Source organism: Protopterus annectens, chromosome 2.part1, assembly GCF_019279795.1.
Source record: "Protopterus annectens isolate FY-2018-M chromosome 2.part1, PAN1.0, whole genome shotgun sequence".
Taxonomy (NCBI): domain Eukaryota; kingdom Metazoa; phylum Chordata; order Ceratodontiformes; family Protopteridae; genus Protopterus; species Protopterus annectens.
This window is the reverse complement of record NC_056729.1, coordinates 1,119,821,220-1,119,844,805: the sequence shown is the minus strand read 5'-3', so window position 1 is coordinate 1,119,844,805 and position 23,586 is coordinate 1,119,821,220. Positions and strand designations below refer to the sequence as shown.

Genomic DNA, 23,586 nt, shown 5'->3' with positions numbered 1-23,586 from the left:
TGTTAGGCAAATCTTTATTACCATGATGATTGCTAATACTGGTTACCCCCGGGGCTAAGTGAGACGAATTCATGGGTTTTCCTTCTGGAGGGTTATGCCAAAAGGTAGGAGCTAGCTTCAAATCCTGGGATAGCATATTAACCTATGGAACTTGATAATGGAGAAACTTGTAACAGAGTTTATTGTTTATTTTTCGATTCCATGAGGAGGAGATTGACTGGCCTTTGACGGAAATAATTTGGAACCTTATACTGAGACGGGCAGGGGAGATTGCTGGATTAATTTTGCCCTTATATAAGTTTCGAACCGTACTTAGGTGCAATGTTTACAGTATTATTTTGCAAAAAGACTTTCTCAAGTGAAAAAAAGTCCAGTAACAATAGATATCACTAGTGAATCCAAGTCGTAAATTTTTTGAAGCGTTCCAGAAATAAAAATACATTTTTTTTAACAAGTAGTAGCAGCCTTTGTTTTCCTAATAGAGTTCCCCTTTTATAATATTTTAAATAGTCGGCACATAACCTTTAACAAATCCAGCTCAATGGGCATCGGTTCCACAATTGCTGACAGCTTGAATGATAACGGATGCCATGCAAATTTCACAGAGGTTTGAAGATACACCTGTTTAATGCAGAAACTTAGAAGTTTAAGTTTTCGGCAAGGATGAAAACTTCCATGAAACACTTCTCGTCTAACCTTAGGAAACCTGAGGTAGCTAATTTAACCATTTTACAAGGGCATATCCGGGGAGTTAGTTAGCCTTGAAATCCTCAATTACACAACACAATCGCGGCCTCCAGTCTTGCCCCAAACACCAACTTCAATAGAGATAGAAACAACCATAAGCTTAAACCAGAATTCCACCAAGGAGAGTCCAGCCTATCCCAAATCACAGCCCTTTAAAAGAACTGCCTGAAACCCAATGCTTAAAAAATTTTAAACATTAATCAAACTGAGCCTCATAATCCTTCCTAAGATAAAAAATACCTTATCTGTATCAATCCCACCCACATGCAAAATAACTTTCCCCTACTACCAAAGGCTTATTACCCCAAACAGTAAAACTGCAATTTACTTTAAGATACAAATAAAATAAATATTAGAAATACTTTTAATAAAAAGCTTTTCCTGAACAACTGATACCAAAAAGATATAGCTAACTAGAAACTGCTAGTTTAGAAAAACAACTAGAAGCCATCCCTCCCCGGGGGCCCTAAAACCAAAAATTTTGCCACCTACAGGATAAACATCAGAATAACCCTAAAAAGTTTTGGGCTGGTTTTAATAACCTTCTTCACTCTGGGAAACCCTCTACTCCTACCCCTTCTAAACTTACTGGTAAAGACCCAGATGAAGTAGCCAATAAGTTTAACTCATTTTTTACTGAGACCATCCAGTCCCTAGCCGGCAAGTTACCTTCCTTCTCACCTTCCTCAACTAATCCTACCCCCCTCACAGCCAATTCAGCTGGTAAATCTCCACCTGCCTTTAACCTTCAACCAATCTCAACCTCCTATATTAGCTCCCTATTAAAGAAACTTAAACCATCCAGCTTATCAGCCGATCGACTCCCAGCTGAATACCTACAAATAGCATCAGAGGTTATAGCCTATCCTATCTCCATTCTGATAAATAGAAGTATTACTGAGTCTAAAATCCCCACAATGTGGAAGATATCATATGTCATCCCACTTCACAAGGGCGGTGCCTCCATGGAAATATCCAATTTTAGACCTATAGCAATAATGTCCCCAATAGCAAAAATTTTGGAAAGATGTGTTCATAAGCAACTCCTCCACCATCTAACCCTAAATAATCTTTTGTCTAACACCCAACATGGCTTTCGCCTCCATCACAGTACAACCACTGCCCTTCTCTCCTTTGTTGACTCAGTCAACTGTAACCGTAATAATAAACTGATTACCTCTGCGCTCTTTCTGGACTTATCAAAAGCTTTTGATATGGTTAATCACCAAGCACTGCTCCATACCCTGAAAACATTTCACCTTGACTACTCAGCCCTTAGCTGGTTTGAAGACTACCTGTCAGGGAGACAACAAGCTGTCCAGTGGCAAAGCAAGCTATCTCAATTACTACCAAACACCATAGGAGTTCCCCAAGGGTCTATACTTGGTCCCTTCTTTTTTCTGTATTTATAAATGATCTTTATACAGTAATCCCCAATTCAACATGCATTCAATATGCAGATGACTCCACCCTGATCTGCTCCGACCCCTCCCTCCATAATCTCCAAGTAATTACCCAAAACTGCTTTGCTGCAATAGAAACATGGTTCATTGAGAAGAAACTTATCTTGAATCCAACAAAAACTAAGCTACTACTAATTTTCCCCACCTCAGCCTCTTCCTTAGCACAACACCCTACACTTACTAATAATACGACCTTCCGAGTTCAGTCTACAAATGGTACCATCATAGAGCCAGACACTAATGCCAAACTACTTGGAGTAACTATCGATCACAAGCTCAAATTTGACATGCACATTAGCCAAACTATTAAAAATGTAAACAAAAAACTAGGCTCTATGTATAGAATTAAAAACTTTCTAACCCCTACTACCAAACTAACCATTGCACGTACACATCTTCTCTCCACCCTACTGTATGCCTCCCCGGTTTTCTCCTTCCTTAATAAAGCTGAGCTCAACAAACTCTCTATGACTTATAATCATATTGCCAAATTTGTAACAGGAGAACCATACTATACTCATCACTGCCTAAACCTAAAAAAACTAGCCTGGTTAGAACTCCCAAATCTTCTTAAACTTAATCAACTTACTGAAGCATTTAAAATAATCAAGGAACCACATAAAACCCCCTCTTTAAACAAACTGTTCATCCCCTATTCTAATCTCAGCTGCCTTAGATCCTCCAACAGTGAACTAATACAAACAATCAAAACTAATAACTTGGGTGGGGATGCTCTTTATGCCAATTCCATTGGAAAACTATGGAACTCCCTTCCCAGTGACCTAAGACTAACTACCTCCCTGAGCAAGTTCAAAAGCAACCTCAAATCTTTCCTAAAAGAGCATTGGCTATGTTCCTGTACCAAACCTGACTAATCCTAAAAATACCAATACTACCCATACTATCATGCCTTTTTTCTCTCTCTTTTTTACTACTGCTGTCCTAAACTATAGTACAGGATCTCCTCACTGTAACACCCCTAGCTATGAACTTCCACGAGCATATTACTCGATATTTCCTTACCGACATATGGAGCCTATAATATCAGCGTTGATAATGTCCTAAGATCATATGTTTTTATTAATCTACTTTTCATATGAATTACTTAAGTTATAGCTAATTTTTAACATGATGTCTCTTCATACTAGAAAATCTAAAAACTGTACACATGTAACTCAAACCTAAACCCTGTCTCAATTATGTATATGTTTTCCTTTTTTTGCCTGGAACATTTTTGCAACTGTTATATCTCTACTTCGTACTACCTTACCATGTTATTATGAAATTGTTGAAATGTCAAACCTAAACCTTGTCTCAATTATGTGTATGCTTTTCTCTTTTTTCCCTGAACTTTCATGCAACTGTTATGTTGAAACTTTTTATATCTTACCATGTTATGATGCCTTTTTTGAAATGTAACTTAAAACCTGTTGTACTGTGGAGCTTTTCTCCCCGGGTCTCTGCTGAAAAGGGATATGTATCCAGTTGGACTAACCCGGTAAACAAATGTAAAATAAAATAAATAAATAAATAAATAAATAAGTTGTTCCATAGCATTTGAGTTTATAAATTCTAGGAACCTTTGGGCTAGGGTGTTGGAGCTAGAGTAATGCTCCCAGTCTATGTTTGGGTAGTTGAAGTCACCCAATATAATGGTGTTTGGAGAGACCTTCATATTTTCCAGTGTTCTCAGGAAGGCCGAGTGGGGTTCCTGGGTTTGGGGGGATGGTCTGTAGCAGGCTATAAACTGGAAGGCAGTTTTACCCACTGTTAGTTGCACATGGATAGTCTCTGATGCTTTGTGCTTTGCCACCAACCTGGAGGTGTGGGTATCTTTGATGAATATCGATACTCCCCCTCCTTTTGTGGTTTGGTCCAAGTTTTGGGGCCGAAAAGCATGGTATGAGGTATAACCTGGTAGTGCTGGGGTGCTCTCGGGAGCCCTGAACCAGGTTTCTGTTACAGCACAGATATCGATGTTCTCCATGCTAAGGAGAGTTTCGAGTGTGTGCATCTTGAGGTTTAGACTTCTGGCATTGAGTAGCATTACTCTTAGTTTCTTATCCCTTGTGATACCTATGGAGGTGGGTTTGTCTTTTGAGCCTTGCCTAAAAAAGGCACTATGGGGGTAGCAAGCGCCTTTGCCAATATCCGAAAGCCCAGGGGTGACAGGTGCAAGCCGTCCCTAGCGAAGCATTGTGGCTTGTCGAGCATGTCATCCCAAGCTGACAGGCATTGGATCCCCTTTGAATGACACCAGTACTTAAGCCAATTGTTGAAATTGATCATCTTGTTTTCATATTGTGGCATCTTTCTTGGTGAGGGTAAGATGCTACTCAAGGTCAGGGTCATACCGGTCTGGGCTACATGCTCGGAGAGCTCCTCTATGTCTCTTTTCATGTAGTCCAGGGAGGTACGTCTCAGGTCATTCACACCAGCATGGACAATGACTGAGTCATATTTGTACTTGCCTTGGAGTGACCTGAGTGCTTGCGTTATGTGGCAGATCCTAGCGCCCGACAGGCTGCTCACCGTGACCCTCTCCTTGTTCAGCCTGGTGAGCGGGACGTCAGTGTGCCTGACGATAGAGTCACCTATTACAAGTGTATCAGGTGTGTTGTTTAGTCTTAAGGGCTGTGACTGTTCGGTACACTGGCTTTGTGAGATATGTGTTGCACGTGTTTTGTTTTGGGGTAGCGGTTGCTTGGGTGTCTGCTTTGGAGGTCTCTGCTGCTTAGGCAGATCTTTACTTAGAGCCTCCGAGTATGTTTTTGAGTGATTATGTGTTTGGTTTGCTGTTGTGGTAGGTCTATGTGAGACTGGAATTGCAGTGAGTGTGGTTTCCTTCTCCTCCTGACTGGTTATGCCAGTACTGAGTTGAGAGAGCTTAGCCTCCAGTTTGGCTATATGGTTGCATCTCTCACATGTGTTGGAATTTGTTGGGAGGAGGAGAGGGTTGTCTCTGTACATGAGGCAGTTGTAACATTGTCTCAAGATTCCCAGATTCACTAGCTGGACCGGAGAGGAGATTGACAACTGACCTTTGGACATGCTAGAATAATATTGGGAATTCCTTTATAATTGAAAACAAGGGCCAGTGGGGAGTGAGGGTGTAGTGCTTTTAATTTTTAGTGCTGACATATAATTGCTTTAGTGAGCAAGTGCCAGGTAACTTAAGTGCAATGTGTTACAAGTAACTTAAATGCAAAAACGACAAACAGTAACTTTCTTTCAAGTGAAACAAGGAAATAAGTACAGTAAGCAATGCAGATATCACTAGTGATCCACAGAAGCGCTGAGAAGCCGCGTATTAGGTGGAATTAGCGTTCCAGGCAAATAACAAGCAAACAAACAACAAGCATATAAACAAAGCTAGATTCAGCAGGCCTGGATCTAGTCTATGCTACAGCAAACAAGGTGTACCAATTTCAGTAAGATACAGTTCAAATATTCAGGCACTATAAACCTTTAACCAGAAATTCCCAGCTCAGAAGGGCAGAGTCCAGCCTCTTCTCCCACAAGAGTGCAGATCACGAACCTTCTTAATGTAAAATAACTGGCCTGAAGCCCAAGTGCTTAAACCAGAACTAATACACTTTAAGAATAACACACACTGGGCTCTCAATCAGCAGTTCCCAACTTAGAAGGAGGAAAGCTACCTGTCCTGCCACCACAGTGCATGCCACAAACCTTCCTAATGTAAAACAACTGGTCTGAAGCCCAAGTCCTTAATCCAAAAGACTTAAAATGATAGCTACACTTTAATCAAATTACTACCAAGCAGTAATAAATACAGTTGAATACTTTAGAGAATGCCTGGATTAGTGCTCAAGTTACACAAACAAAGCTAAATCCAGCAGGCCCGAATCCAGTCTATGCCACAGCGAACAAGGCGCACCAACTTCAGTAAGAAGCAGTTCAGATATACATGCACTATAAGCCTTTAACCAGAAATTCCCAGCTCAGAAGGGCAGAGTCCAGCCTCTCCTCCCACAAAAGTGCAGACCACGAACCCTCTTAATGTAAAATAACTGGCCTGAAAGCCCAAGTGCTTAAACCAGAATTAATACACTTTTAAAATAACAGACACTGAGCCCTCAATCAGCAGTTCCCAACCTAGAAGGATGTAAGCTACCTGTTCTGCCACTACAGTGCAGACCACAAACCCTCTCAGTGCAAAACAACTGGTCTGAAGCCCAAGTGTTTAAACCAAAAGGCTTAGAATGAGTTACACCAAGCAGTAATAAATACAATTTAGTACTTTTAAGATGATGCAAAAGTAAAATAAAGTAGATAGAAACACAAGTACAGTAAAAGCAGATGACATTTTTTTTTTTTTTTCTGAACAAGTGCTGAGATCAAAGAAACAGATTTGAGTGCTGAAACTAGAAAACTGGCTAGTTATAAGAAAAAAAAACTAAGCTAGAAGGCATCCCTCCAACACAGAAGGGCTTGGGGGCTCAGAAGCCTACAAATAGTCTATACCACTTAACAGGAAAGGCAGGAAACGAGCTTAAATTTTTTTTTTCTGTTTCCCAGATGCTCTCTTTCTACACAGTAGGAGTGCCTGAAATCAGAATATGATCTCACTGCACTCAGTTGAGTGAGCAAATGAGATGGGCCCAGAAGGAGTATACGTGTATTCACAAACTCATCCCTGATATAATAACAAAATACCAGTAGGACAGACACGGCAATAAAAAGTCTCTTTTAATGCTGGTATAAACCATAAAATAGGACAAGTGCTTTCATGCATCAAGTACGCTTCATCAGATCTAAAATCAAATAAAAACCTTCAGTTTAAATACAATAGTATAACCAATCAACAGTTCATAACAATTAAAACTAATTAAGTATCAGCTAAGCATTAAAAACACAGAACACAAATTTAAACCTTTCTCAGCCTGCATCCTTTCAATACAGGCTTAATAGAGATACTGTTATTTATCCCTGGATATTTATGTGCTTGTAACCTCAGTATCCAGTGAAGTTCTTGTTCAAGGAAGTTTTTGGTATCACCCCTTCTGATATTATTGTACACTGGTTGTAAGACCCTAAACAAAAAACGGTGTTCAGGAAATATCATCACATGCTTGGCCAAAGCATTCTTTTTGCGTTTTAATATAGATGTTTACTTATATGGTCCTTCAGCCTTTTGCCCACGTAATAACATGGGCATGTATCACATGTGGCCAAGTATACCAGGTTACTAGTATCACAATCAGCATAGAACCTGGGTTCAAATTTAAACAAAGTGTTGGGACAGTTGAATATTTGTTGTGTACATAAATCATTACAAAATTTTCACTTCCTACATGTATAAGTAGCTAATCTTTTGCTCTCTAGAGAATGCTTGTTCCTCTTATCCTTGCATAAAAGCTGTTTCAAGTTAGCATTGTTGCAAAATGTAAAATGTGGGGTCTCACCTACAATTAATAGTATCTCTATTAAGCCGGTATTGAAAGGACGCTGGCTGAGAAAAGTTTAAATTTGTGTTCTGTGTTTTTAATGCTTAATTGATACTTAAGTAGGTTTAATTGTTATGATCTGTTGATTTGTTATACTATTGTATTTAAACTGAAGGTTTTTATTTGATTTTAGAGGATCTGATGAAGCTTACTTGATATGTGAAAGCGCTTGTCCTATTTTATGGTTTATATCAGCATTAAAAGAGACTTTTTATTGCCGTGGTTGTGATACAAACCATAAAATAGGACAAGCGCTTTCACATATCAAGTAAGCTTCATCAGATTCTCTAAAATCAAATAAAAACCTTCAGTTTAAATACAACAACAACAAATATTTCGTTATTATATACATTTGTTTTCTAGTTGGGACACTTGGTTTTCGTTGGCGATTTTATTTCTAATAAACTCATCCCTGATCTGACATGCGTTGTACTCCTAGACATGGGTGGGTACAAAGTGAAGGAGGGTGTTGTCAAGATACAAATGATCTTTTGATTCTTGCGTCATAACTCCCCAGATTCTATGATGTTGTCATTAAACAGCTCATTGAAATGCTTCTTAAATTATTTTGTTCTCTCATTTTTTTCATTAGAGGGAGTTTCTGCTATGCCTCTTCTCCTCTTTCTCAGAACAACTTAATTTTGTTTGTATGCTTTCTGAAACTCAAAGCATTTTAATCCTATTTTCTCAAAAAAAAAAAAGTCTCTCTATAGGCCTCATAGGCCACTGTCAGATTACATCTAAGTCTTGTACAAAATAAATTGCATGGAGTTAAACTTATTAGTCTTTTACTATAAAATAATATCTGTGCACTATTTTTTAGCAAGTCAGTGCTGCACATTTTTTAATTTTATTTCTAACATTTTAGGCTACCAAAATGAGCAGCCATATAGAAGTTTAGATCTGCTTATGATTGCAAACAGTGGAATTAATGTGTTTCCAGTCTTCAAATGTATGAATCTGTTTATTCATCCCAACGACCTGAACTACCATTTCTTGATTTCTAATACATGGTAGGTGAAAGTTAGTCTTTTGTTAACCAGCACCCAAAGATCTTTTCAAGCAGAAACTTTTTCAAACTTGTATCCACTGAAATTATGTATCTGAAGTAGGAAGACTTCATTTGTCTGCAACCTGTGGGGTTCGGATCCGACATCGGATCCGAGCTGGCAATTCATAAGCTTTAGGATCCGAGCTCCTAGCTCTTCCCTTTACCCATAATCCCCTGCTAAGCCCTGACTGACCTTAGATTTCGTTTGCCGCTTTCAATAGCTGACAGGAATTTCGAGCTCCATAGCGAAAGGAAATTGGTGACATCTTTTTTGCTTATATTTTTTCTTATATAGTTAAAGTGTGTTTGTTTAGGCTTTCCTCCCTTCCTTAGTTAATCTTCTCGGGTGTTCGTTTAGTGTGTGTTTGTTGTGTGTGTTTTTTTTTTTAGGGCCTGTTAGGGCGTAGCTATGTCTGAAGCCCCCAAGGCTATATTTTCTAAATGTACCGAGTGTGGCCATAAGCTTTCCCTGGCTGATGGCCACACTCGGTGCATAAGATGCCTGGGGGTTGAACACCTGTCATCTGGTTGTACCATTTGTGCAGGGTTCAACCCCCGGGCTTTAAGGGAGCAGAGGTGGAGGTTGGTTCTGGCGGGACTTCTCCCTTCGGAATCGGCTTCGGCCTCGGCCCCTGCTATCCTCCCTACTCAGCCAGTGGCTACTTCGGTCTCCCTTCCTCCGGCAGGGACTCAATCTCCCGCTAAGAAACCGGAGGATAGGGAGACCAGGAGGGAAAAGGAGAGGCACAGAGAGGGGCACCATAAGCGGCGGGCCGAGGCCTCTGTCTCGGCCCCACCACCTAAGCGTGCTTCCCCTCTGGCTTCTAAATCTCCTCCTCCTCGGCACCAATCCCCTCTGTTCTCTCCTGGACCTGAGGAGGTGGAGACTAGACCTTCATTGAGGTCATTGAGGCGACACTCTAGATCCGCCTCGGTGGCCTCGTCGAGGTCAACTTTTTCTATGTCGGACGCTGATATGGACCGGATGATGAGGCGATTCATCCAGGCCCAGATGCAGATGGGAGTGCTCCTGCCCCCCCCCCCATCCAGGAGGGGCCTCGACCCCTTTTTTCGCCCCCATAGCTCCTTCTCCGACCCGACTCCCGGGTTCGGAGCTTTCGGAGCCGGGCAGCGTTGGACCCGGGGGTGGGTCGGATCTGACTGGTCGGCACACCTCAGATCCGATCCCTCCCTTGAGTGCTTCGGGTACTTCGGACCCGACCTCTCGGAGCCGTGGGCCTAGCCTCGGATCCGAGGGAGCCGTTGTCTCTTCGACTCCGCCTAGGTCGGAGCGCACCGGTCTCTCGGATCCGACGGTCTCGGCTCCGGTTCTGATCCCTTCATCGGATCCGAGTGGGGGGTCGGCTCTCGGGTCTTAGAGAAGTCGGCTCCCGCTCGGCCTTCGACATTGTGGAGAGGGTTCTGTCGAGGACATCCAGACCTCCGGTCCCTGTCTCGGCTCCATCCCGCACTCCCTCGCAGCTGGGCCAGGCTCCCATCAGCTGGTCTCAGGGACAGCCCGCCTCAATGTCCCAAGTGGTTCCTTTGGAACAATTGGTTGCTGGCGAGGACTCCTCGGACAGTCCTCCAGAGGAAGTGCCTCGTAAGCATAAGTGTAAGAGGAGGCACGTGGACTCCCCCGAGTCTATTACTGAAGACACAGACTTGGAGGAAGGGGAGGGCTCCCCAAGATCACCCCCAGAAGATGTCTCCTTTGGAGACATTATGGAAATGTTAAGGATCGGGGGGGGTCTGCCCCCAAGGTCTCCTCGGACGAGTCTGTGTTCTTGGAGGCATTTGAGGCGGGCCCGTCTACCTCTTGGGTGTTCCTTCCTGCTGACCCTCTGGTGGACCTTATTGCCACCAGAGCGTGGAAGGACCTGGACACCGTAGAGCCTGTTCCCAAACATCCGGACCGGATTCTTAGTCCCCCATCGGACCGTACACATTGGAGTAAGGGACCCCCAGTAGGTGCCATGCTGATGGCTGCAGCCACAAAGAGGGAATTGGCTCAGGAGAGTCCCTCTATGCATCCCCCGAGCAAGGAATCCCGCTTGATGGATCGCATTGGGAAGCGAGTCTTTAGTTCAGCAACCTTCTCCCTGAGGGCGCTGAACTATATGGCACACGTGATCAGGATGCAGTGAGACCTGATTAAGGAATACGCTGCATCTCTCCCGGAGTCCATATCGGCGGAGGATAAGCAAGTGTACTCCACCCGTATGGCCACTCTCAGAGTGGTGTCTAATACTTCTATGCAGCTCTTATCTCATGCAAAAGAGGGAGCCGCTAGAGCTAGCGGATCGGGCCTTGTTATGAGATGCCAGGCCTGGCTCCGGCACTGTGACTTCGCAGAGCCCTTCAAAGCGACCTTCGCAAATGCCCCCTTCAATGGTTCCTGCCCTTTTTGGCAAAACGGTTCTTGAAACGCTTGTCCAGAGCGAAAAGGACAGGAAGACGCTGTCTGCCGTTGGAGTCCGCTTCTCAGCTCCCCAGAGGTCCTTCTCGAAGAACCAAAAGGGTCAGAAGAAGATGTGGTTCCGGAAATCACAGCAATCCCAACCTGCTCTGGACAACCAGTCCTTCCGTGGCAGAGGAGGACAGGGAGGTCGCCGTCCTAGAGGCAGAGGGGCTCCTAGGAACTTTGGGTCCAGAGAACCTTTCTCTGACAGACCCACGCAGCACCCCTTAGGGGTTACCCGGCTGCTCCTCTCTGGAGGCAGTCGGGGGACATTTTTCGAGGCACCTGACATCATGGGAGTCAATCACGTCAGACTGTTGGGTGCTTCGGGTGATATCCAGAGGCTATTCAATCCCCCTTCACAGGATTCCCAGATCCAAAAACCTCCCCGATGTACCACCCAATCAACGGGAGGTAGCAGCTGTGGAAATCGCACAGCTGCTAACAAAAAGAGCCATCCAACACGTCCCCCGAGATCAGACTGGATCAGGGTTTTACTCCAGGTTCTTCTTGGTGCCAAAAAAGACGGGGGACTTAAGACCGATCCTAGACCTGTCACAACTGAACCTGTCTGTAACCAAACAAAAATTCTGGATGGTCACCTTACAATTTATCCTCCTCCTTTTGCGGGAGAACGATTGGATGTGCTCTATAGACCTCAAGGACGCATACTACCACATTCTAATGGACAGACGGTCCAGGAGGTTCCTTCGCTTCCGGCTGGGAGCCAGTCACTACCAGTTCAGGGTCCTTCCCTTTGGTCTCACCTCTGCCCCCAGGGTGTTTACCAAGGTACTTACAGTGATAGCAGCCCACCTGAGACTCCAGGGAATGCAGGTGTTTCCATACCAGGATGACTGGCTCCTTACAGCGTCATCAAGGCATCTACTGTGCTCAGCCAGGGACTATTTCCTTCATATAGCCCCTCGGCTGGGCATCACCATAAACCGAGAAAAATCTTCCCTGGCCCCCACACAGCTTATAGATTTTATAGGAGGAAGATTGGACACAAGAAACATGCGGGCATTCCTCACTCTAGATCGACTGTCCAACCTGAGGTGTCATATCACGGCCATCTTAGAACCTTCTCCGACTGCAGCTATGGTCCTGAGGGCCCTAGGTTCAATGGCGGCAGAAATTCCACTCCTCCTCCACGCTCAACTACACATGATGATCCTTCAATGGACCCTCCAGGTCCAATGGTCCCTGCTTTAACTTCCTCTCAACAGCCCGATAGCCATCAGCAGAGCATGCAAGAGCTCCCTGTTCTGGTGGCTCCAGTCGACGGACCTCCTGACAGGGAGACCTTTCTGTACTGCATTCCCCCCTAGCCACAGTGACCACGGACGCTTCTCGCCTCGGGTGGGGGGGGCATTCAGCGGGCAGGATTGTCCAAGGCTCGTGGAACAGTTCAGAGACCTCCCTGCATATAAATGTTCTGGAAATGAGGGCAGTGCTATTAGCGTTGCAAGCACTACACAGCCTTCTTCCTGTAGGAACTATTGCTATCCAGACAGACAACATGTCAATAGTCTGGTACATCAACAAACAGGGGGGAACCAGGTCCTACCCCCTTTGTTGAGAGGCCATGAGAGTATGGGAATGGGCAATCTCCACCAACCGCTTTCTTGTGGCAACGCACATTCCGGGAAGGTCCAACATTCTAGGGGACAAGCTCAGTCACACCATTCTTTCCCCTCACGAATGGTCTCTCAATTCTCTAGTAGCGAAGCAGATTTTTGCCACCTGGGGGCAACCCTGTTGCAATCTTTTTGCTTCTCCCTCAAACGCCAAATGCGACAGTTTCTTCGCTCTACTTCCCCCATTCAGGGAATCCCTGAGAGACGCCTTGGTGCATGCTTGGCCTCCCGGTCTACTATACGCTTATCCTCCTCTTCCTCTAATGCAAAAACTATTACAGAAAGCCAGCAGTTTGGAGAGCAGAATGATTCTCATTGTCCCATTCTGGCCTCGTCAACCATGGTTCCCTTATGTATGGTCTCACTGAGTGAATCCGCCCTGGATTCTAGATCCAATTCCGGATCTCATTTCCCATCCTCAGGGGCTTCCAATCCCGAACCTTCACACTCTGAAACTGACAGCTTGGCTGCTCCAGTTCCATCCCTAATCAGGACTCCCGGTATCTCTTCACCAGTGAAAGCCATCATAGTGGCTGCCCATAAACCTTCTACTAGGAAGTTTTATCGAAGCAAATGGAAGTGGTTCTCTATTTGGGCGGAACATAAAAATCTTGATCCCTTTTCCGCGCCGCTCTCTGCGGTACTAGACTTCTTGACAGACCTTTTCCAACAAGGAGCAAGCTCTTCGACGGTAAAGGTACAGATGGCAGCCATTTCTCATTACCATGTGGGTCATGACTCGACACCTCTCATGGCTGCAAAAATTTGTAAAACCTTTCTTAAGGGTGCTTTCCTCTTAAGACCTCCTATTAAGGAAGCCGTACCACCTTGGGACTTATCTTTAGTGCTGCAGTCCCTAACCGCTCCTCCTTTTGTACCTGCAGCCTCTGTGGACTTGAAGTATCTTTCCTGGAAAACTGCTTTCTTGGTGGCCATTACATCAGCTAGAAGAGTTTCAGAACTCCAAGCTCTGTGCGTCAAACCACCTTATCTCTCCTTTTTTCCTGATAGGGTCTCCCTCAGGACCAATCCTTCCTTTCTTCCAAAGATTGCTTCCGAATCCAATATTAACCAATCTATTAATTTGCCAGCTTTTTTCCCAAATATAAAAACAAAGGAGAATATAAACTGCATTCCTTAGATGTTCATAGACAACTGTGTTTCTACATTCACAGAACAGCTGGTCATAGACAATCCGATCAACTGTTCGTCTCCTTTGCAAAATTCGCACTGGGTAAGGCAGTCTCTAAGGTCACCTTGTCAAAGTGGATTTCTAATTGTATCTTGCAGGCTTTTGACACCTCAGGAAGGCCAGCTCCTCAGAGAATTACAGCACATTCTACAAGAGCAGTATCTACTTCTGCTGCCTTTAAATCTAGAGTACCATTAGATGATATTTGTGCAGCAGCCACTTGGACCTCATCTCATACTTTCATTTCACATTACAAAGTGGACGTTGTTTCCAGAGGGAGAGCATCCTTTGGCTCTGCGGTGCTCCGGAACAGCCTTCCATGACGGCCGCCCAAGATCCAGGTAGCTGGGGACTTCAGATTAAGAAGTTATGTACTCACCATAACGTTCCATCTGAGTAGGTGACTTCATTTGGATGCAACCATCCCCCCCTCCATCCCCCTGATCTTTCAAGGCTCTATTAGTCCTGGTTTACCCAGGATTCTGTTATACTGGTATTCACAGGGCAAACTCAATCTGAGGTCAGTCAGGGCTTAGCAGGGGATTATGGGTAAAGGGAGGAGCTAGGAGCTCGGATCCTAAAGCTTATGAATTGCCGGCTCAGATCCGATGTCGGATCCGAACCCCACAGGTTGCATCCAAATGAAGTCACCTACTCAGATGGAACGTTATGGTGAGTACATAACTTCTTATTACTATGTATTTTAGATGTACTAAAGGATATGAATGTGGTTTTATTTACATTTATTATCATATAATTTGTATTTGCCCATGTGCTAACATTATTAAGTTCATTCTGAAAAGCACTAACATCACATTAAAAGTAATGATTATGCTTATCTTGACATCATTGGCATATATATTATAAAAACATATGGGTTAAAAAAATAAATCAGTGAGCTGCAACATAAAAAGTAAGGCTACCTTGAAGAGCTCTACTTTATTTCAAATTCTCTTGCACAGTATTAATAATCATCATTGCTGTTATACAATAATAATAATAATAAATAGAAAACTAAATTGGAAGTACATGCATGTAAAGTAGTTTTTGGAATTTGACTGTGCATGCTTTTCTCACTATAGTCAACTACAGCTGATTTAAAAAATAGTTCTACATTGTTTTCAAAAATGTTTTGTGTTCATCTGCAAATTAGTATTGCTGGTGCACATTATCTTTCTGTATCTTAAATCTGAAATAAAAAAAAATACCATTCACTACGCATTATTTGATAGATACTACACTGCATGATTTTAGTTAGTTTCAAAGGTTACCTGATAAGGAGAGAGAGAGAGAGAGGGGGGAGAGCATATTTAGCTATGTTATTTTCGACAGTATTGAGATGTTTAGTCCAACAAAGAAGTGCATTATTATTTTGTTATGAGGTAAAACAGTATGAAACAATTAATATATTTGCTATAATTAAGTTGATTAAACACATAAGATTAATATAGCTGTATTTCTATATTACAGATGAGTATGATAATTTTCATCTATTTTGCTGCTGCTTTGATGTCAACTGCTTTAACTGGCCAGGTATGTTATCCATAAAATTCATGTCTGTATATATTGCTTTTTATACTACTGGTTTGACATACATAGGTAGTGAATTGTTACAGTTATGTTATCCATAGAATGTATTTCTGTATTTGTTACTTTTTATACTGCAGTTTTGGCAGATGTAGATAGTGAATTGTTACAACGAATGGACAATACACTAGTGTAAAAAGACTATCAGAAGTTAAAGTGGTTGCTGAATTGTTCAGATGCATGTGAAGAAGGTGAAAAACTTAATTTCAAGTTGTTGTACTGTATCTGTCTATAGTATATATGCTTAGATTTGAGTGGAACCTCTTATAGGTCTCACAAATAAATTATCTCCCAAATGTTGCATTATTCTTCCTTTGATAGAGTTCCATAAAATATCACAGGAATGTCATTAATACTCTTTTTGACAACTGAATACATATTTTATCAAGTTTGAAAGATGTGTTTTTCAGGACTGAAAGAATTTTGAGTGAAGGTATAATTTTGATGAACACAGTTTGGTTTAAATTATATATGATGTGTATGATGCATTTCTATTTCTTAAGGAGATTCAGAATTCCAACAGATAATAGCAATAGAGTTAAAATTAAATTTGAAGTAGTTTACTTCATTTGGTCTTCAACCTGTGGGATACCGGATCCGTATCGGATCTGAACTGGCAATTTCACTAGCATCTGCTCTGAGCTCCAAGCTACTCCCCTTACCCATAATACACCTCCACTACCTTCCAACCCCCAGATCTCGTTTGCCGCAGCTTGCCTTAGTGAATGGGGTTTTTTTTTTTGCTTTTTAAGCAACCTTTTTCTAAAAATTTTCAGTGTAGGTCTTTAGTGTAGGTTCTCTCTCCTCCTCCCCTCACTAGTGCGTCGTGCGTTTCTAAGTTTCTTAAGTATTTTTAGTGTTAGTTCGTTAGCCCGTATTGCTTCCTCTCCCCCCTCAGTATTTTGTGTGACTTGAGTGTGTGGTGAGTGGGAAATAGGTTATTTTTCTTCTCCTTTTTCCTTCTCTAGTGTGTTTTCTTGTAAAGTTATGGCTGACCCCAAGCCTGTATTTAAAAGGTGCAATGAGTGTGGCCATAAATTGTCTCCTGCAGATGGCCACACTCATTGTGTGATGTGCTTGGGAATTGCCCACTTGAGTACAGAGTGTACTATCTGCACCGGTTTTAACCCATGCGCTATTAAGGACAGGAGGGCTAGTTTGGCCCATAAAAGACTTTTTTCCACTTCTGAGGCAGCTGCCTCATCCAAGGCTTCAGTCAGAGTGGCTGCTGTGGCCCCCTCTCCTTCTTGGTTTGCCCTTGTTTCTCCTCCCTCCCAGGCTAAGACTCAACCTGATGCTTCTAAGTCTGTGGAAGTGGAGCAGAAAAGGGGCAGAGAGAAGGAGAAAGAGCACAAGGACAAGCATTCTAAGCCAGAGAAATGCAAGAGGTCTCCGGACCTTCCTTCTACTCCCGCCAAAAGTCAGGCTAGGATCCGTGACTCCCATCGCCTCTGATCTCCAAGTTTTTCCCCAAAGCTGGTTGAGACATGTTCTATATCTAGGGCCTCAGTTCTTCAACTCGCAAGGTCGGAGTCTGTGTCCTCATCTCGGTCCATGCGAAGCTTATCAGAAGTTGACATGGATAAAATGATGAGGAGGTTCATTCATACTCAGATCCAGATGGGGGTCTTGCCAGCCCCCTCTCCTTCTGGAGAGGGGAGCTCACTTCCTTTTTTCATGCCAATTTCTCCTTCTCTGATCCATCCACTGGGTTCGGAGTACTCTGATCTGAGGATGGCCTTAGTCAGGGGGCCGATGCCAATGATACCTGCTTCCTTGATGCCGACAGCTGCCTGGAGCATGTCGGATCTGACCAGTTCGGATCCAAGTGGCTCTCGGTGCTGGAGCTTGGGTGTCGGATCTGAGGGAGTGGAACTTTTTTCATTGGCTCCGGCTTTGTCAGGCCAAGGTTCCCTCCCTCAGAGCTCCATCCACTTTTTCCCGGCTCCAATTCTCATGTTGGATCCTGGGAGACCAGCTTCCTTATTGGTTTTTCAGGAGGTTCATTCTCCCTCAGCATTCGATGTGGTAATAAGGGTTGTCTCCACCGGATTGAGACTCTTGACTATCCCCTCGGACTCCACCCTGACCCCCTCAGCTGTATCTATGAATCCCATCATTTCACCAGAAGGACAGCCCATGCTCAAGGAACCCCAGATGATTCCCCCTGAGGAAAAAGTGGATTGTGAGTTCCCTACGGAGACCTCCACCGGAAACATGCCTCGCAAGCATACGTGTAAGAGGAGGCACTTGGACTCATCCAAGTCCCTCACCAAGGACACGGATTTGGATGATGGGGAAGGTTCCCCCAGGTCACCTCCCGAGGATGTCTCCTTTGGAGACATCATGGAAATCCTCCACCAATGGGGAGGTTGGTCCACCCCCAAACCTTCTTCTGATGTGTCCGTGTTCCTGGAGGCTTTTGGCATGGGCCCATCTACTTCCTGGGTGTCCCCTCCCTCAGATCCCCAGGTGGACCTGGTCGTCTCGTGGGCCTGAAAAAAATAGACACCATGGAACCAATCCCTAAACATCCTGATAAGATCTTAACTCCACCATCAGAGAGGCCACCGTGGAACAAGAGCTCCCCTGTACATGCTGTGGTGGTAGCAGCAGCCACAAAGAAGAAACTAGCCCAAGACGGTTCCTTGGTTCATCCTCCTGACCGAGTGTCACAGATGACGGACCATTTAGGGAAATGGGTTTATGTATCAGCAACCTTTTCCATTAGGGCACTAAACTACCTGGCCCACATCACAAGACTCCAGCGCAACCTGGTCAAGGAACTAGCTGAGTCTTCCCCTAAGTACATGTCACAGAAGGACAGGGACTCGTCCTCCACAAGGATGGCCACTTTGAAAGCAGTCTCCAACACATCCATGCGACTCCCCTCACATTCTACTGAAGGAGCGGCTAGGGTGGCTGGGTCTGGCATGTCCATGAGGCGCAATGCCTGGCTTAGACTATGTCAGTTTTCGGAACCTTTCAAGGTGTCTTTTGCCAATGCCCCTTATGACGGCTCTACTCTCTGTGGCAAGACCATTAAAGAGAATTTAATCCAGAGTGAGAAGGATGGGAAGACACTGTCTGCTGTCAGAATCTGCTTCTTGAACCCTCAAAAATCCTTTTCCCAGAATCAGAGAGGGCAAAAAAAGATGTGGTTCCGGAATTCACAGTATTCCCAGGACACTCAGGGCTCTTCTTCCCCCCAGAGGCAGAGGGGGACAGAATGGATGCCAGCCCAGAGGCAGAGAGGGTCCGAGGAATTTTGGGTCTTGACAACCTTTCTCGGACAGGCCTGGAGAGCAACCCTGAGGGGTTGCCCGACTGCTCTACTCTGGAGGCAGTCGGGGAATGATTGTCATTGCACCTGGTGGCATGGGAGTCCGTTACATCAGACCACTGAGTGCTTCAAATCATATTCAGGGGATACTCTATCTCCTTTATAGTTCCTCCCAAACCTTCAATTCACCCCCGGAAGTACCACCCATGCAAAGGGAGGCAGCAGCACAGAAAATTTCCAGGCTGCTAGAAAAACAAGCCATCACACCCATCCCCCCCAGATCAGTCCAGATTGGGCTTCTACTCCAGGTTCTTTTTGGTGCCAAAGAAAACAGGGACTTAAGGCCCATTCTGGACCTATCTACCTGAACCTGTCAGTTGCCAAAGAAAAATTTCAGATGGTCACACTACAGTCCATCATGCCGTACCTGCAAGAGTGACTGGATGTGCTTGTTAGACCTCCAGGATGCCTACTATCACATAAAGATGCACAGAAGCTCCAGGAGGTTCATCCACTTCTGGCTAGGAGTCAATCATTACCAATTTCGAGCCCTTTGGTCTCACCACAGCCCCCAGGGTGTTCACCAAAGTGATGGCAGTAGTAGCGGGGCTCACCCGAGGCTTCAGGGGATTCAGGTCTATCCATACCTAGATGATTGGCTCCTCACTGCTCCCACCAGGCATCTACTTTCTCAAACCAGGGATGATTTCTTAAAGCTTGCCCTGCATTTGGGGATCACAGTCAACGCATCAAAATCACTTCTAAACCCTGTCCAGATGATAGACTACATTGGGGCAAGGATGGACACTTTACAATGTAAAATCTTCCTGACTTCGGAGAGAGTACAAAACCTGAGGATGCATGTCTCTCTTATCTACCGTTCTCATCTTCCATCGGGCAAAATCAGTGTTGAGGGCCTTAGGTTCAATGGCAGCGACCATAATGCTTCTTCTGTGTACCCGGTTACATATGTAAATTCTACAGTGGACACTAGCTGTACAATGGTCCCTGTTGGAACTTCCATTATCGTATCCAATACAACTAAGTTGAGTCTGCCGATCATCCCTTCTGTGGTGGATGTGCTCTCCGGAGCTCTTGGAGGGACGATCCTTTGTTTCAGCCTCAGTCCAAGCCACAGTGACCACAACACCTCCCAACTTGGGTGGGGCGGGCATTGTTTGGACAGGACAGTCCAAGACCTGTGGTTCTGTGTAGAGACCAGCTTGCACATAAATGTTCTAGAGATGAGGGCAGTCCTTTTGGTGTTGCAGGCCCTTCATACCTTTCTTCTTCTGGGAACCATTGCAATTCAATCAGACAACATGTCAGTGGTCTGGTACATCAACAAACCAGGAGGGACCAGATCTTACCCCCTTTGTCACGAGGCCATGAAAGTGTGGGAATGGGTGATCTCCACCAGTCATTTTCTCATAGCAATGCACATTCTGGGATGGTCCAACATTCTAGCAGACAGGTTAAGTCTGACTATTGTGATGCCTTACGAGTGGTCTCTAAATCTTTCAGTAGTGGAGTGGATCTTCCTGGAGTGGGATCAGCCTTGCTGTGATCTCTTTGCATCTCCTTCCAACCTGAAGTGCAGCGAGTTTTTCGCTCTGAACCCCTGCTAGGGGAGTACCCCAGAGATGCTCTAGTCCATGCTTGGCCTCCTGGTCTTCTGTATGCTTACCCTCCAGTACCTCTTATTCCGAGGTTTCTACAGAAAGGTCATTGACTGGGGAGCAAAGTGATGCTCATTGCCCAGTTTTGGCCTCACCAGGTATGCTTTCCCTTCCTTTGGTCTCACCTTCTGGCTCCACCCTGGATCTTGGATCCCATTTGGGATCTGATTTCACACCCATCGGGGGTTCCTCATCCGAACCTGGACAGTTTGAAGCTCACAGCTTGGCTGACCCAGTTCCCATGATCGCTAGGACTCCTGGATTAGCCTGTTCAGTTAGGTCTGTTCTAATGGCTGCTCATAAGTCTTCAACCAGGAAGATTTACCACAGCAAATTGAAACATTTTTCGTTTTGGGCTGCTCAAAGGAGTTTAGACTCCTTCACGGCTCCTATTTCTGGCATTCTTAATTTCTTAGCCAATATTTTTCAACAGGGAGCTTGTTCTTCTACTATCAAAGTTCAATTGGCTGCCTGTCAGGTGCCAGGATCCACCAAATAACACAAGCACTCAGGTCACTCCAGAACAAGTACAAATACGGCTCTGTCATTGTCCATGTTGATGTGAATACATAAGCCGTACCTCCCTGGAATACATGAAAAAAGACATGGAAGAGCTCTCTGATCACATAGCCCAGGCTGGTATGTCCCTGACCCTGACTAGCATCCTGCCCTCACCAAGAATGATACCACGGTATAAAGAAAAAAATATCAATTTCAACAACTGGCTAAGCTTCTGGTGTCATTCAAAGGGGATCCAATGTCTGTCCACCTGGGATGACATGCTCGACAAGCCACGCTGCTTCACTAGAGACGGCTTGCACCTGTCACCCTTAGGCTTTTGAATACTGGCCAAGGCTCTTGCCACCCCCATAGTGCCTTTTTTAGGCAAGGCTCAAAAGATAAACTCACTGCCATAAATAGAACAAGTAACAAAAAACTGAGGGTAATGCTACTCAATGCCAGAAGTCTAAAACTCAAAATGCACACACTCAAGCTACTTCTCATTATGGAGAAAATCAATATATGTGCAGTAACAGAAACCTGGTTTAAGGCTCCAGAGAGCACCCCAGCACTACCAGGCTACAAATCATACCATACATTTTAGCCACAGAACCCAGACCGAAAAACAAAAGGCAGGGGCGTATCCATATTCATCAAGGATACCCACACCTCCAGGTTAGTGGCACAGCACGATGCTTCAGAGATCATCCACATGCAACTAACAATGGGAAAAACTGCAATTCAAATTGTAGCTTGCGACAGATCACCCACCATGTCCCAGGATCCCCATTCCACATTTCTGGAAACATTGGTAAACATAAAGGTCCTACCAAACACCCTAATACTGGGTGATTTCAATTACCAAAACATTAACTGGGAGAACTACTCAAGTACTAGCTCCCTTACCCAACATTTCCTAGAATTTATAAACGCAAATGCCCTGGATCAACTGGTCAACACTCCCACCAGAGGTGACAACATATTGGACCTGGTCATCACCAGCATGGGCAACCGGTGTTCCACACCGGAGGTCAACCCCTCGCTGGTTAGATCTGACCATAAACAAATCACTCTGGATGTCCACATTCTGCCCCCACCCCCGGTGAAGGAAACCACAGTGAAAAACTTTTCAAAAGCAAACTTCACATTACTTAAGACTGAGGTGGAAAGTTTCAAAGCCCCCATGCTAAAGGATAATGCTGTCCAAGCTGCAAAATCCTTTACTAATACATTCTACGGACACCTTCAAGAATGCATGGATCATGCTATCCTAAGCAAAACCAAGACTCGCTCCTCTAAGAAAAGGAAACCAGACTGGTGGACCCCTGCCATAAACAAGGTATACAATAGAAGGAGGAAACTAGTACAGAAAAGAGTAAAATCCCAAGAAGGGAAGACATCCTTGATCAGTATCAGCAAGAAACGACAATCAGTCATAAAATCATCCAAGGTGAGCTTCGAAAGAAAAATTGCCAAAGACTCCTAAGATAACCACGAAGTATTCTTTAGCTATGTCAAGAATCTAAGTGGCAATGCTCAGATCTGCTCGGAGTTAGTGCAGAATGGCACAAAATGTACTGAACCGACCGATATTGCCAACATCCTGGCAGACAGGTTCAGTGCAAACTTCACCCCCCTCTCACCCCCAAAATGACCCATAACCATACCAGAAGAATGTAGAGCCCCTGAAATCACAGACAGGTTAAAACAGCCCTCTCCAAAGCCAAAAACACAGCATCAGTGGGACCGAAGGTGTCCCAGGCTGTGTCTTACATGAGCTCAAATACGAACTAACCCCTCACCTAAACATACTGTCCAAACTCAGCCTCTCCACATGCTACATACCCATAGAGTGGCACACAACAATGGTTATTCTGCTTCACAAAGGTGGAGCCACAACAGACCCTGAGAACTATCACCCTATAAGCCTGACTAGCTTGGTCTGCAATGCTGTGGAGTGCATCATCATGGAACTCATTAACAGAGACATTGGGAACCTCCAAACACTGAATTCTACAAAGGTCAGCTTTGTTAAGGGCAGATCATGACTTCTAAACCTAGCGGACTTCTTTGAGACAGTTACCAAGGCTATAGATGAGGGAAAGGTGGTACACATAGCCTACCTAGACCTCGCAAAGACCTTCAACACCATACCCCATTCTGGTATTATAGACAAGCTCACCAGCCTGAACATAAACCCCTACGTCACAAGATGGGTTGCCAACTGGCTCACAGATGGAACCCACATGGTGAGAGTTGCAGGAGGTAGGCCTGACTCTAAACCGGTTATAAATGGCATTCCTCAGGGCTCAGTCCTAGGACCCCTCCTGTTCGGCAAATACTTCTCAGAGGTACAGGCAAGCACATGAGGACTATGGCTTACCAAGTTCGCAGATGACTGCAAACTAAGGGCTATAATTGACTCTCTGGCTGACACAGACATCCTCCAGAAGGGTCTCACTGAAACGGATACCTGGTGTCAAAATCATGGCCTCAAGCTAAATGCTAAAAAGT

General features: G+C 44.5%; 1 protein-coding gene across 5 annotated transcripts in view; it reads left to right on the top strand.

Annotated features, from left to right (window-relative positions):
• The window catches only part of LOC122794349 (cysteine-rich secretory protein 2-like), a 641,399-nt gene that overhangs the window by 50,344 nt on the left and 567,469 nt on the right, over positions 1 to 23,586 (top strand). For 3 of the 5 annotated variants that reach the window (XM_044062664.1, XM_044062665.1, XM_044062660.1), the window contains exon 2: positions 15,493 to 15,555. In XM_044062664.1, coding sequence (XP_043918599.1) covers positions 15,493 to 15,555 — 63 coding nt within the window. Of the gene's footprint in view, positions 1 to 15,490; positions 15,556 to 23,586 lie in introns of all 5 variants that reach the window. The other 2 variants (XM_044062663.1, XM_044062661.1) reach the window with 2 other exon arrangements.